The sequence below is a fragment of the Diceros bicornis genome, chromosome 37 (assembly GCF_020826845.1).
Source record: "Diceros bicornis minor isolate mBicDic1 chromosome 37, mDicBic1.mat.cur, whole genome shotgun sequence".
NCBI classification, from domain to species: domain Eukaryota; kingdom Metazoa; phylum Chordata; class Mammalia; order Perissodactyla; family Rhinocerotidae; genus Diceros; species Diceros bicornis.
The window spans coordinates 32,588,086-32,602,700 of NC_080776.1; the positions used below are offsets into that span (position 1 = coordinate 32,588,086).

Genomic DNA, 14,615 nt, shown 5'->3' on the forward strand with positions numbered 1-14,615 from the left:
TTCCCCCGACTCCAGAGAGGGGCTCCCAGGGCCTCCCATATCTTACCTTGGCCACCTGGATCCAGAGCTCCACCACCCTGGCCCTGTCCTGGGCCGTCATGCTCGGGTCCCCAATGCAGGTGGTGATGATACATTCGACCACTCTGTTAAAGTGGGTCATGGTGGCATGGATGGTCGGTGCCAGGTGCTCATTGCCCCTGTTGTCACACTGGGACCAGATGGAGTCCAGGAAGTCGTCGGGCCTCACTGTCTTGAAGAGCTCCTGGGGAGGACAGGGATTGTCACCCAGCCCTGCCACAGCCCAGCTCAACATCCGCAGCCCCCAGTCCCAGGCCAGGTCAGTGGTGAGAGCTGGAGCTCAGGAATCTGAGAATGCGACCTGAGGCTTGTGGGAGTCCCTGGGTGTTGCCTGTGTCCCCTGAGGGCACCAAGCACAGGATGACCCAGGAACCCATACTGTGGCGCAGGGAAGTGGCATTTGCTCGTCGCCCAGTCTCACTTCCTCCAAGCACCAGAACTCAGCTCCTGCATGACCATCTCTAGGGGCATCTTCCACCCATTCTGACCATCCTGGGGTCTGACTCCTCTTTCAGATGCACATTCCCCCAAGGCAGCAACAACCATGGGCTTTGTTTGTCTGCCTTGTAGTCATGTACACATTAAGTGCCTAATTAGTGTTGAGGCTGTTGAGGCCTCCTGGGCAAATGAGTGAACTACCCAAGGACGAGACAGCACTTCAGTGTGCTCCCCTCCCCCACCAAAGCGCAGACTCTGCCCAACTTCCTCTCTGCTCCACCTCACCCATCTGCACAGCCACTCTGCATGGCAGCTGCTCTCAAAGTCCATCCCTACTGTCCACATGAGGACAGCAAAGGCTTGGGAGTTAAGAAGGCTGCTCAGGTCACATGAGGGTAAGTGGGGAAGCAAGAGGTTGGACCGAGATCATGGGATTCTGGATCAGGAAATGGCAGGTCTGGGGCAGCTGATGGCACAGGGAAGGCTGGCCCCACCTGCCCTGAGAGCCCCGCTGCTCACCACATCCATCAGTGTCAACTGCTCTGCCACCAGCCGGGGAGGGAACTCCAAGAAGTCAGGCTTCTCCTCCCTCAGCAGGTTCTTGATGGTCACGTCCCAGGGGCAGGTGGGCTCTGGGACTGGATCTGGCTCTGCTGTTATCTCTCCAGGTGGAGGGAGGATTCTCCCTGGAGCCAATGGTCCAGCTGGCTCCAGCTCAGGAGCTGGCACTGGGGCTGGAGCTGATGTTGGTGGTGGCTCTGGCCCTGGAGGGACTGATGGAGGTGACACTAACTCCAGCTCTAGCACAGGTGGTGGAACTAGAGCTGGAGCTGGATCTAGCCAGGGAGCTGGCCCTTGCTCTGGTGCTGGAGCTGGAGGGAGCTCTGGAGATGGTACTGCAGCAGGAGAAAGAAACAGTGTCACTCAAGTAGCTGACTTCCCCTGTGCCTGTCAAAGCCAGGAAAGACCCCACTGCCTTGAAGTGAACCAAGCCTCCTAACACTCTGCAAATTGTCATCCCAGACTGCAGTCCCCTCACCTTCCAGCTCTGCCTCAATGGGCCGTGGATGCTCCAGCTGGACCTGGAGAAGGTAGGCGTGGCCCTGCAGCCCCGTGCCAGGCAAGCTGAGATGCAGAGAGGCCAGCTTCATGCTGAAGCAGGGATAGTGCAGGAGCTCCCAGAAATCCTGCCCTGGGTCCAGGCAGGTTCCCACCAGAGAAGAGATGGCACTGGGGGAGGCAATTGGGCAACAGAGTCAGAGGCCTGGCCTTTCCCTCCACACTTCTCACCCAAGACACCCTGGCTTGGGACTGGACCCTATGCCTGTCCCTCTCCATCCAGGTGAGAACCACATGGCAGCCACTTAATATGCTCTCATTCTTGGCTTTCCGGAGGCCAGAGCCTCGGAAAGTCACGGGACAACACGAGAACATCCTGCTGTGTCGAGTGTCTCCACTCAAATGAACTGGACAGGAGGCTGTGGTTACAGTGTGGGTGCCTGGTAACCAGAGTTCTAAGTTCTGTTGGGGGCTGTCACCAAGGAAGTGAGGTCACTTCTTGAAGGTTCTATTACTTGGCCCCTTCCTTCAATCAGACCCACCCAATCCCCCGCTAGGCTGTTGGCTACTCTCCCTCCTTGCCCATGTCATCTCCATCACTGTACACAATTATCCATCACCACCCTCCCCACAGCTCCTTGGGAGTGGAACCAGTGGCCAGCTTTGAGGAGACAGAGCTGAAGTCACACCTCTTTTATCCTACCAGTTCTGTGTCCTGGAAAAGCCACTGTGCCTCTCAAGATCTCCCCAGTCTCCCAACCTGCACAATGGGGATGGTGCTAAAAACAGCTTTCTAGGAACATCGTCAGGTGTATATGAGATAATACCTACAACACCTGTGGGCTGGTGTCACATGTGTCTAATGCAGGCCCTCCCATCTATGTCAGTTCCATCTGTGCAGCTTCCACAAACCCCCACTCCATACTTTTTGTCACACATCATTGGCCTGAATTTGGTCTGGTCACTCTTATCTGCAAGAAGGTTAGGAATTTTATCTTTTAGTTTGTTGAATTGCCACCCAAAATAAAACTGATTCTCTGTTCCGAATATTAAGGGAGAAGGTGAACAGTGGAAACTACTCGTGCTCTCTCCCTACACTAACCTTCAAGTTGAAGGGGAGGAAATGAACTTTTCAGATGAATCAAGCATGTATTTACCTACCACAAGCTCTCTTTTCTTGTTGTTTATTCATCCACAGAGAACAAGAAGTCTTGCTTCCAAACCAGAATATATGAGACGTCCACTGCCCTCTGTTCCCAGCAGAATGACCAGAACCAATTTGTTGGCTTTTATTTGCCTGGCCCTTGTAAGTAGATCTGAGAACATTCTTTCTATGTCCTTCATAGAGTGGGTCTGGGAGGGTCTGAGGTTGTAGAGAATTGTAGGAAAATAGCAGGCTCCTGAAAAACTGAGTCAAATTTGAATCTCTGTAATTCAAAGCAGAGTGATATCAGCATCATGGTGGAATAAGATACCTCCTGTTTTTCTACTCCTGCACTAACAATGCTTTGGCATCCATCCATAGACAAAAGTGCCTTTGTGGGAGAAGTGGGATCCAGCACCATATGCCAAGGGACACAGAGGGAGTCTCACCCACCCATGCATCTGGTAATAGGCAGACAGACCTCGGTCCCAGCTCTGGACCCTGCAGTGGCCCGTGAACCAGCTCAAGCTCCTTTCAGCTGCTGCATGGAAACCCCTGAAAACACTGTCTTAGATCATGACACACAGAGGAGAGGGCCTTTGTGGAAGTCCAGGTTTCAAGAAGAGAAGTTCCAGCCCTCTGTTGGAGCACAAAAATATGAGTGTGGATGGGTTGAAGAGTTTGGGGGCATTGGCAGCTAGGTACTCTTAGAGGGCTTTAAAGGATGTGGATCCTGTAACTGCACTGAGCACTCCATCAAGAAGTCTCCCACGACTTGTGGGGTATGCCTCACCCATGGATCTCCCCAGCTGGCCCTTAGGCACCCCCAGTGCTCTGCGTGCCTCACATACACACGCCTCCACCCTAGGGCTTCTTCCCTGTGTATGCTCCCAACAGTGGTGGTTAGAGTGAATTTTGGAGGACAGCTAGTGAGCACGTGCAGAAACTTGGTCCAAATCCGCAGGCCAGAGAGAGACCACAAACTTGAGGTTTGTGGAATACAAAAGGCAGGCTGTCAGCGCCCAGCCTATTACATCACAGCATCAAGAGAATGCATACAAGCTGGAGAATTCTGCCATTAATGAACAAATTAAAAATGCTGGGATTATACTGGTATAACACATTAAAATACAAATGTATTATTGAAACATATATTAAGTTTAAACAAATGACATTTCAAATGTTGGAAAAATTAAGTTTGAGAAACCTTGTAGGTGGTCAGTAAACATCTGTCCCTCCCTCCCTCTCCAGAGCAGCCGTATGTATATGTATAGATACACACACACACAGATAAATATTCCCCCTATAAGTTCTATATAGAGAGAGAAGCATATGTGCGTGTGTGTCCACAAACACTCATACATATATATAATGCATGTATCTATGTATATCACATACATGTATGTATACATGATAGAATACTCACATGCACATGTGTATATCTCTACAATTTCACCTTCAATAAGGTAAATTTCCGGTTTGTATTGACTCTAAATAACTCTGCATTTTAACTTGTTAGGTCTGTTTCGGTTTGTTTTCCCCCAACTTTCTGGTTAGTCCTCTGGACACTTCTCAATTGGATAACTGTTATGGTTTTCATTCGTTGTTGTGCTTTCATTTTCTCTTTTTAATAAACATATTTGTTGAAATATGACATACAATCAGAATAGAGCACAAACCCAAGTGTAAAGACTGATAAGTTATCAAAAAGTGTACACATGTGTTAACACCACCCAGGCCAACAAACAGAACATGACCAGTTCTGTTTATAGTAGATTATACATGATGTATATAATAGATAATAACCGCAGTTACCCAGATTATTATTTCTCCTTTTTCAGGAAGTAGCACACTGAATGGCAATGCTTAAAGCAAATTTGGTCATGATGTGGCCTGCTTCAAATATGTAGCTGGATTTGGAAGGTTAATTTTTTTTAGGAATACATGAGTTTAGTTCCAGAAAAAAAGAGGCTTGTAAATTTCCTTTCCTGTAATGACCTTGTAAGATTTTTGTAGCAAAGTTAAGCTATTCTCATAAAATAAATCAAAAAGTTTTTCCATTTTTCCTGTTCTGTGGAAGAGCTAGAGTCAATGTGTATTATTTCTCTCCTGAATGTTTGGTGGAATTTGCCAGCAGCGGTGTTGGCCACGATGAAATGTGGGAATGTTTTAAACTATGGATTCAGTTTCTTCTTTAGATATGGGACTATTCAGATTTCTCATTTCTTCTTGAGACAGTTTTGGTAACTTTCATTTTCCTGGCAATTTGTCAATTTCATCTAAATGTTCAAATGTACTGACATGTTATTTATAATGACACGTGTGTTGTCAGGGAAGGTCTGGGGTGAGTCTCCTGGGGGCAGAAGTCAAGCTCAACTCATGTGTCCCCGCAGCTTCAGGCACCTGGATGCTGGAGGGAGAGCTTGTTCTCATTGCAGGACGAAAGGCTGAATGCTTTTCTTTTCGCCCTCTGCTCTCCATTCACACCAGCTCAGGAGACCTTGTTCCTGGCCAAGTTGGCGTGCAGGCAACGACCCATGTAAATTCTTCCAGGCCTGGTGGATATTTGGAATTTTTTTCTCAAATGTTCTCTTGAAACCACATGGCCACATTTGTATAATATTCTCTCTTTATTTTCTATTTGAGTCAGTTTTGGTAATCACATTTTCAATTTTTAAACTGTACAAGGCTGTGTCTCTTAGACTCCTAAGTGTTTTCAGTTTTAACTCCTTCAAACTTCTCCCAGATGTTCCTGCCTTACGGTGATTCCTTCTTCATGGGAGCTCTGAAGCTCTTCCTAGCTGCCTTGTTGTTGACAGTGGCAAATACACGAGTTTCATGGGGCAGAAGTTTAGGCAGTTTGATTGCCAGCCTTCTGCTGCACCATTCTCAACCCACAGATGCTGTGCTTCTCTGCTTGTCCCAGAGCCTTCAGTTGTAATTACTCTTCCTCCCCAGGGCTATCTCCAATCTCATGTTGATATTACTGCTGTTCTCTGAAGCATTTGATGATGTGTTCAAATGAACAAGCATTTTGGATCCTGAACCAAAGAACCATTTACAAAACGCACTCTGAATGTGATCTGCTTTTCCATTCATTAAACTTTTCTCATAAACTTCATCACTTTTCTCCATGTGTGTGGAATTCAGTAAGGATGTTCCAGAGCCCAGGTGATGTTACTTGATTTAGCTATAAATTCTAAGACTTCAGGAGAGCTGTTGCCACAGATGGAATGAGTTGGCTTGGCATTCTTCCTTAATTAAGTGATTACATTGGATTTGAAGATAATTGTGGTTTGAGTCTTTTCCCTAAGGAGCCCCATCCGTCTCAGCAGGTTTCAGTACAAGAACTATAAGTATGTTGTGGCCTTGGTTTTTGCCATTGAGGAAATCAACAGAAACCACCATTTTTTACCCAACATATCTTTGGGAGTTGATCTCTATAATGTCCTGCACTATGAACAGAGGACACTGGAGAGTTCACTCACTTGGCTCTCAGGGCTGGGCAACGACATCCCAAATTACACCTGTAGGAGAGAGAGCAAGTCTCTAGCAGCCCTTACTGGAACAACATGTGCAATTTCTGCCCAGATTGGAACACTGCTGGAACTGTACAAATTTCCACAGGTAAGGCTGTGTGGGATGGGGAGACATGAAACCATGTCTACTTTGATGCCATTCTCAGGTGCCTGAAAAGGAAGAAAGGAGGAGACTGTGTTTATGCATCTCTTACAGGATGTAATCTCCAAGGACGAGTGTATAGAGTCTTAGTGAGGTATGCACATTTCCTTTATTTGGTATCCATAAACTCTATGATTTCATCCATGTCCATTGATAACAAGGTTCCAGGGACCATCTGCTCTTGGCTAGATTGGGTCCCAAGCCTGAGTCAACAAGCCATTTGCATGAACAACCTCTGCAGTGATGCAAATGAACTGCATCAGAGGAGGCGATGTCAGGTGTAAGGTGAAGGTGACAGACAGGGCCCATGCCACTCAGGGCTCAGACAAGAACAATCCAGCATCAATGCCTCCAAAGTGCAAGATAGGCAGGGACAGACTCACACACCCAGGGCCCAGGGCAGCCACAGAACATTCTGTGTGTGACTCATGCATGGCTGCACACCAATCATGAGTGCAGAAACACCACAAATCCATGAGTCCCTGCCTGGGGAATCAATAGTCATGCTGAATTTATAAGATTCCAAATCAGTAACTCAAGATCAATGCAGAAATAATGTTGCATTTTGATTTTCTAAAAATTGACCTCCTTTCCTTTTCCTCAGTTCTTTTAACCATGTTAATTCCGGAATCAATATGTTGTGATGATCCACTTCTGCACCCTCAACATTGGTTTCCTCCATTATTAATGCTGTTGTGAGAAATTCCTCCCTTTCCTCACACTAAAGCAGAGGATACTAGCTGGAAGGAGCCCCTGTATTCCCCATCACCCCAAACATCTATGACTAAGACAAAGGTCACACTTACACACCTCTATGGCCCTGGAGCAAAGGGGATTTTAGGGCAGTGAAACCATAGTTCTATATGATTCTGTAATGGCGGATACATATTACTATGCATTTGTCAAAACCCGTAGAATGTGCAACACAAAGAGTGACCCTAATTCCAACTATGGACTTTCATTAATTATAAGGTATCTGGACTGGTTCAGGAATTATAACAAATGTACCACAATAAAGCTAATAATTTGTAGTTAATAATGTTGCAGTAATAATGTTATATAAGTTATATAGATTACTAATGAGATGTTAATAATAGGGAAACTATGTTGGGGGGGATTAGGGTATATATAGGAACTCTCTATAATTTCCACTTAATTTTTCTGTAAACCTAAAATGATAAACCTATAACTGTAAAACGTTATAAGAAATAAAATCTATTTTTTTAAACCATATTTTCCTATCTGGTAGACTCTAGCTGCATGTCACCAGTGAGCATTTAAAATGGAGCTAGTCCAAATTGAGATGTGCTGTAAGTGTAAAATACACAATGGGTTTCAAAGCTTTTATATAAAAATGTGAATGTATAATACCTCAATGATAATTATATATTAACTACATGTTGAGATGATAATTCTTTGGAGATGTTGGGTTAAATAAAATATATTAAGATAAAAAAATGAAAGGCTTACATGGCTACTGACTTGGGAATTGCAAGATGCACAACTACACACACACACAAGACTCTGGCTGAGGCAGAGTCTTCTAGGTTTTGCAACCACCTCATAAACTTATTGTCTCCCACACTCAAACCCACCTCTCCTGACTTGGAACAAGGCTATTGCTATGGGTTGAATTGTGTCTCCCAAAAGATATGTTGATGTTCTAATCCCTGGAAGCTGTGAATGTGACCTTATTTGGAAAGAGGGTCTTTGCAGATGTGATCAAGTTAAGATGAGGTCATTAGTGTGGACTCTAATCCAATATGACTGGTTGGAGAGGAAACAGCATTTCATGACAGAGGCAGAGATTGGACTGTTGCAGCTGCAGCCAATGAACACCAATGATTAGCGGCCACCACCGCAAGCTGGGGGAGTCAAGGAAGCGCCTGCTGATACTTTGATATCAGATTTTTAGGCCTCAGAACTGGGAGAGATTGAATTTCTTTTGTTTTAAGTCACCCACTTTGTGCTATTTTGTTACAGCAGCCCTGGAAAGTCATACAAGTATAAATGGCAGAGCTCATGTCACACAGGAAACATAAAACAGAGGCAGAAAAAGGGGGATTTATTCTCTTCCTTCCAGGTTGGAGTGGTTTCCAGAAAAACTGGTTGCTGTAGCAGAGGTCCCTGGTGTCACTGTGGTTTTTCTGGGGCCACAGGAGCTGGTGAAGATGTTGGGCTGTTTGAGGAGACAGAGATAGTGGTATGCGGAGCTCTAACTATTATGCTGGAAATTGTGGAGATATTTGTGATTCAAGAGTCCTTAACTGGGGAAAAGGCCGTCACAAGGTTATTGGAATCAGGTCCGACTTGCCCTTCCCCACTGTTGTCTGAGAAAAATGGGACCTTGTCCAATTCATGATGAACCAAAGAAGAACTTCCATGTAAGCTGATTTATAATATTGAAAATTTTCCCAACTCTTAAGTGTCTGTTGATAGGATGCTGGTTAAAGCTATTATCATAAATTCAAATTAAGTACTCTAGACATTAAAAATCAAATCGGAGTCTATTTTTTGAGCAAAAACTAAGTTTAGCTATTATAGGATACCAACTTTGTGAAATGAAATTTTTATGTTTATCTACATAAGAGGAAAATTGGCTGGAAGACAAAGCACCAAAATATTAATAGGGAATATCTTTGAAAGATGAACTTACAGTTGACTCAGTTTTCATTTTTTTTTTCTCTTTGCTTACCTGATTTTCTGCTAAAATGATCATGCCATTTTGGTAATAAGGAAAATTGTGTATTGTTTTACATGACTAGACCATCATCGCTGAAGATTCTATGAAACAGGTGGGAGAAATAAGAGATCAAGTGTGTCTCTGACTTTTGTCAGGAAACAGCGCTCAAATCTCTGGCTACAAGAGGAGTGCTGCTTTTCTGGGGTAAGGGCTTAAACAGCTTATTCCCTCTCCAAGGAGAAAATGATCTAACGTGCAGTTCAAGCCTGCAGATAAACTGCTGAACCTAAAAGACAGTTGTCTTCAGATCACTGTTATCATCTCATCTTCTTTTAGTCTGCTAAGCTGCAGCATCGCCTTATCCATCCTGTGTCATCCATGCGCCCCTGTTGTTGATGGTGGTGGTGGTTGTGTGTGTGTGTGTGTATGTGTTTGTGTTGAGGTAAAGGTGAGGGGAGGGAAAAGGTCAAGGAAATAATAATGGCAAAGATGGCATCATAAAATTGAGACTTCACAAGTACTAGCCACCAGACTTAATCTGACATGCACCTTAAAATCCTGTGTCATTAAAATGTGACATTGGTGACAATCCCAACTAAATAAGAATACACCTCTAATTGTTGACTCTGTTTCACTCTTGAGTTTCTGTCCAACTTTCGTGTTTTGCTTTTTTTTTTTGGCAATACTTTATTTTCTAAAGAATGAAACTCCTAGGAAACAGTCCCTTAATAAACATCGAATCTGATTCCCAAGGGCCAATTATCCACTCTTATAATGGTCTCTCCACGATCAAAAATGTGAAAGGCCGTTGGCTAGAGTGGAAATCTTGGAGTTATGCCAGTGGCACACTGTATTTCCCTAATTGAACTTCTGCACCTGGTTTGGCGGAAACTAAGAGACAGTACTGAACTCTGCAATGTGCAGGATGGCAAAAAAGGTCAACCCCAGGCCGACTCCAAGACCCAGAAGGCATTTGTGGATGCCAGCTATTAACCTAAATAATCTTTGTTCTCTCTCAGGACTCTACTGCTTTCTTGCTTTCATTCAGATTCAAAAGTGTTCAACCCAAGGTTTGTTGATGGTGAAGGAAGTGGTTAGTACCTCTTGCAGTTCTACAGCACTGGGTTTTCAACACAGTCCCTGTGTGTGATTTTATATTATCCTACAACCATTTGGAGGTAAGAAAGACAAACATTGTCCTCAACCTGTTTCCGATGGAGAAAGTGTGGCATAGAGATGGTAAGTGAGCTTCTTAAGTAATGAAGAGAATATCACACAGAGAATGGAGGCCAATGCTATTTGATCTACAGGTAGACAATCGTGAGTTTGAACCTCTGCTCCCATGGATACCAAGAGATGACCTGGGGAAAATATAGAACCTCTCTAGGTTGCTTCTTCCTCAACTTGATATGGGAATGATAATATTTACATGCTATGGCTATTTTGAGGAAATGCAATAAAATAAATAGAACATCTGAATGTCATTTTGTGGGATGCCTTATGTGTGATAAATGCTTAGTAGTGATAGGCGTTATTTTAATCAAAGCTTCATTTAACTAGATTCTTAATGGCAAAATGAGAGAAGGCACATTGCTTCACTCCTTTATTAATAAATAACTTTATTACAAAATAATGCAAAATGGCATTTTGTCCATTGTTTCCATTATGTAAAAATCATGACCCTTCAAATGCTTCTGATACTCACTCTTTATAACCAGAAGAGAGGAATCTCACTGTTTCCTCACTTCCTGCGGCCATAGAGGGGCAGCTACAATAGGTAACATTTTTGCAATATTTTGCAGAATATATATGGCTCTTTTGTCTACTTGAATATACTTATTTTTTTCCCTAAAAATAACACCTTAATCAAATGAGCATGTATAGGTTTTCATTGGAAAGTAAATCTACGGTATTTGCATTTGAGTATTCCATTACTCGCTAAAATGGAAGCTGATTTAGATTCAGAAAGGATATGGATTTATAGCTGTTAAGGAAGATAAGAGGGTGCAAAATATTTGTACATAATTTGAAAATTACATGGAATCTAAAGACCAGAATTATCCATCAGTAGTTTCTCCTGGGAAAACCTAAAATGAGACCCCATTACAACTGCTGTTGTGTGTCCACAATCATGCGCGTGCACATTGAAACATGGTGCTGTAATAGCCTCCATGAAGGTTTTTCCCTAGTATGCCAGACTCTATCCGTCCTGCAGTCTACCAGCTGGGAGACCAGGGGCAAGTGACTTCACTTCTTTGAACCTCATTTTCCTGGTCACTAAAATGGCTTTAAGAGTTACTGTATGAAGAGGCCTGCTTCAATGATTAAGTAAGATAACTCCAGTAAACTGCCTATTTCAGTACTCGCCAGAATAAGTGCACAATAAGTGTTGTTTCTATTTCCTCCGACTCAAACACTGATCATAATGTTGGAAATAAGATGACTTCTCTATTGCACACCAGCAATGAAGAACACTTCTTCAGAGGCCTGCAGAAGCAACGCATTAGTGAGTTCAGGACTCAGGGCTTACATAGGGGCTCAATGGATTCAGATCATTTCATCCTTTCCCCAGGTGGTTGGTCAAAGTGAAATGTCAGAAATCATACAAAATGGTATTCAAAGTGTTGTTTCTTCTTCAGTTGAAGATGGTATGTCTTTTATTTCTTTTCAAAAATACTATTTGGAAGAAAAAGTGAAAATGAGGTGAATTTTCTTGTCTTTCTCAGTAATAAAGTCCAAGGACAAATTGTATAGGTGTGACGAGGGAGGAAAAAAGGAAGAAGACCAGAAAAATAAAAAGGAAAATAAAAGGAAGAGAAAAGAATTAAAAGATATTAGATGGAGTGATTTTATTTAAATGAGTGCATAATCTCCCAGGTGAACAATTTAGATGCATGTTTTGGCACACATTTTTAAAAATTTTTATTTACTTTATCATATGTTAGAGGATGAATCTCTTTCTTTATAATTTTATCTCATTTGGATTAAATACAAAAGTTTCAATATCACAACTAATGAAATTAAAAGTAATTTAAAAATTAAATCTTATACAAATAAATCTGCCCCCTGAATCATAGCCATCTGCTTCCAGAGATGATGGAGAAAGGGTGTGAGATAGGACAATGGATAAGAAGATATGAAAGGGACTTGGATCTTGGGAAAAGGAGAGGAGATGGAGGGGATTAGAGAGAAAGCTTCATGAGGAGAGAGAAAATGAGTCATAGGTTTGGTGAGGTGATAAAGAAGGAAGAACTAGAAATAGAACTGGTGTTGAAAACAATCTGAGGTGTAAGAAGTCCAATATGAAGCTGCGAATTTTGGCTGATGGAAAACCATGGCTTTAAATAGTGACAGGGTGACTCATGACACCTCACTGAGTTGATGTAAAAGAATGAAATAAAGGTCAAGAAATTCTAAATCAAGTCTTATTAAAAATTCTTAGGGTTTTCATCAGAGAACTCTTTTGTTCTAGAAGCAGCTGAGATGCAGAGGTTCTCAAGCCTGAGCATCATCGTCATCCCCTGGGGAGCTTGTTCAAACAGATTCCTAGCCCAGGACCCAGACTTAGATTCAGTAGGGCTTGGGTGGAGCCAGGAAATTTGCATTTTTAACAAGCTCCCGGGTGATGCTGATGCTGCTGGTCCAGAGACCACACCTTGAGTAGGACAGTTCAAGAGGATTGCTCCAATGTTTTCCAAAAGAGTTTGAGTCCCTGCTGAAAGAAAATTTTTTTTTTCTAGTAACATAAGCTGGCAACACCAATCATGTTCATTGATCATCCATTGAACAAATGTTTACAAAGTGAGTACCACTTGCCGAGTGTCACACTCAGCACATAAAAGGATTCAAGTAACCAAGACTCAAGTTGACTTGAGGCAGACCAGGGTCTAAACAGAGTTCCTATCCTCTCCTCCACTCTAACGGTTGTTGTGACTGTGAAAATGTCTCCACTACTTGTCCCCCAAATGCAACGTGCAATAACATCACAAAGGGTTATGAATCTACCACTGACACAGGATTTATATCATGTCCTGGAAGGGAGAATTTTACAAATGGCACAGAAGATTGCAACGGTAAGTCCAAATAGAGTAACAGCCTTCAAAAATCAGAACAGAGTTAGTTGCAGCAAAATTGAACCAGTTCCTTAGAATATGACGTGAAATTCTAGAGAAAACCTACTGAAGTGAGCAAAGATGCCAGGAAGAAATCAGGTCATAGAACCGAAATGTGACACCAGGCCTACAATTGATTTTTCTCTTTTATTGGTTGCTTTAAAAAAATAACAGTGAATGTTGAAAGTAGTCCACACCTTAGAGTCTTAACTCATTCTGCAATAACAGCCTAATAGACCAGGGTTTTCAATCAAAGCCCAAGGCCATCCATAGTTGGAAACGTTACTAAGCAGATAGAGAAGCCTGTGCACATTATCAAATTAAAACCCAGGAAACAAATGGGAATCGTAACAGCATAACAGTTGAGTTTTCCCATTTATCCAGTCCCTGTCCTAGATGTTGACATTGTATGAACAGGTTAATCTTCTATTCCCATTTTGATTATCTCTATGATACTGGAGAATTATTGCCTCTGTGCACAGCAGGCTGTTACTGCTAAGAATTCTCCCAAAGAACATACACTCTGATAATTTTTAAGCTCTTAATATCTTAGGAATATCTCTTATCTCTTCAGTGCAGCTGTCCTTATCAGTGGCTCCCAAACCTGTATGCTGAATGAAATCACCCAGCGTTTTTCTGAAAACATCAGATTCTGAGTCCCAACTTCTCTGAAATTCGTTTTACTGGGTCTGAGATTTACTTTGGGATTTATATTTTCAACAATTATCTCTAAATATTTCTGATGCTGTCAGTCCACAGAAACGTCTTGGGCACCACTGCCAATGGATAGGTGGAGCGTATACATTCAGCTGGTTTGATTATGAACTGTTTGCTCCATTCCACAGATGAGGATGAATGCCACTGACTGACCACCCCAAAATTATTGGACCTATCCAATTGGAAGCTACCTTCGTACCCCTCAACCTGGTTTGGCTCCAAGTAAGGGAAAGTCAAACTTCACACATGAAGAGGAAGAATGCACGGGTAAGTATTGATAAATCCCAGTGCCTGCGGACCACCAGGAATGCATATGACGTCCAAAGTGTTAGGTTTATTAATGTGCTGCAGCAAAGTGCACCTCCCATTGGGAAGCTTCGGTGTCTCAGTAAGAAGATGCTAGAAGGGGCTTATTGAAGTGTCTGGCCTTATGCCACGTGGCTTTGAGGAAAGCTAAGGAAGCAAGGGTTTCTTCTGTAAATGGTCCTGTCAGGAAATGAGTGCAAGTTGATAACTGGATATTTTCACTTTCAGGTAGGAGAAGAGACTAATGAAGTTGGGTAAGAGTTGTCTTTGCTTCAGAAGCAGAAGCATCCGTGTCAGCCAGGAGAGTGGAATGTTTGGGAATTTGTCAGGAATGCAAATTTTCAGGCCCCAGCCCAGACCTACTGAATTGAAATCTGTGGGGCTGGGACCCAGCAGC

General features: G+C 43.0%; 1 protein-coding gene and 1 long non-coding RNA gene across 2 annotated transcripts; one reads left to right on the plus strand and one right to left on the minus strand.

Moving 5' to 3' along the window:
- Positions 1-868: 868 nt before the first annotated feature.
- LOC131399279 (ral guanine nucleotide dissociation stimulator-like) lies at positions 869-1,895 on the minus strand. Its single transcript, XM_058533449.1, has 3 exons — positions 1,890-1,895; positions 1,556-1,592; positions 869-1,412 (listed from the first exon to the last, which is right to left on the minus strand). Exons 1-3 carry the CDS (start codon positions 1,893-1,895, stop codon positions 958-960), a joined length of 498 nt encoding a protein of 165 aa, XP_058389432.1. The 3' UTR covers positions 869-957.
- A 917-nt stretch (positions 1,896-2,812) lies between these two features.
- Positions 2,813-8,568, plus strand: LOC131399333 (uncharacterized). Its single transcript, XR_009217101.1, has 3 exons — positions 2,813-2,881; positions 6,405-6,494; positions 8,484-8,568. It is a non-coding gene; the product is annotated as an uncharacterized LOC131399333 (long non-coding RNA).
- The last annotated feature ends 6,047 nt before the right edge of the window (positions 8,569-14,615 follow it).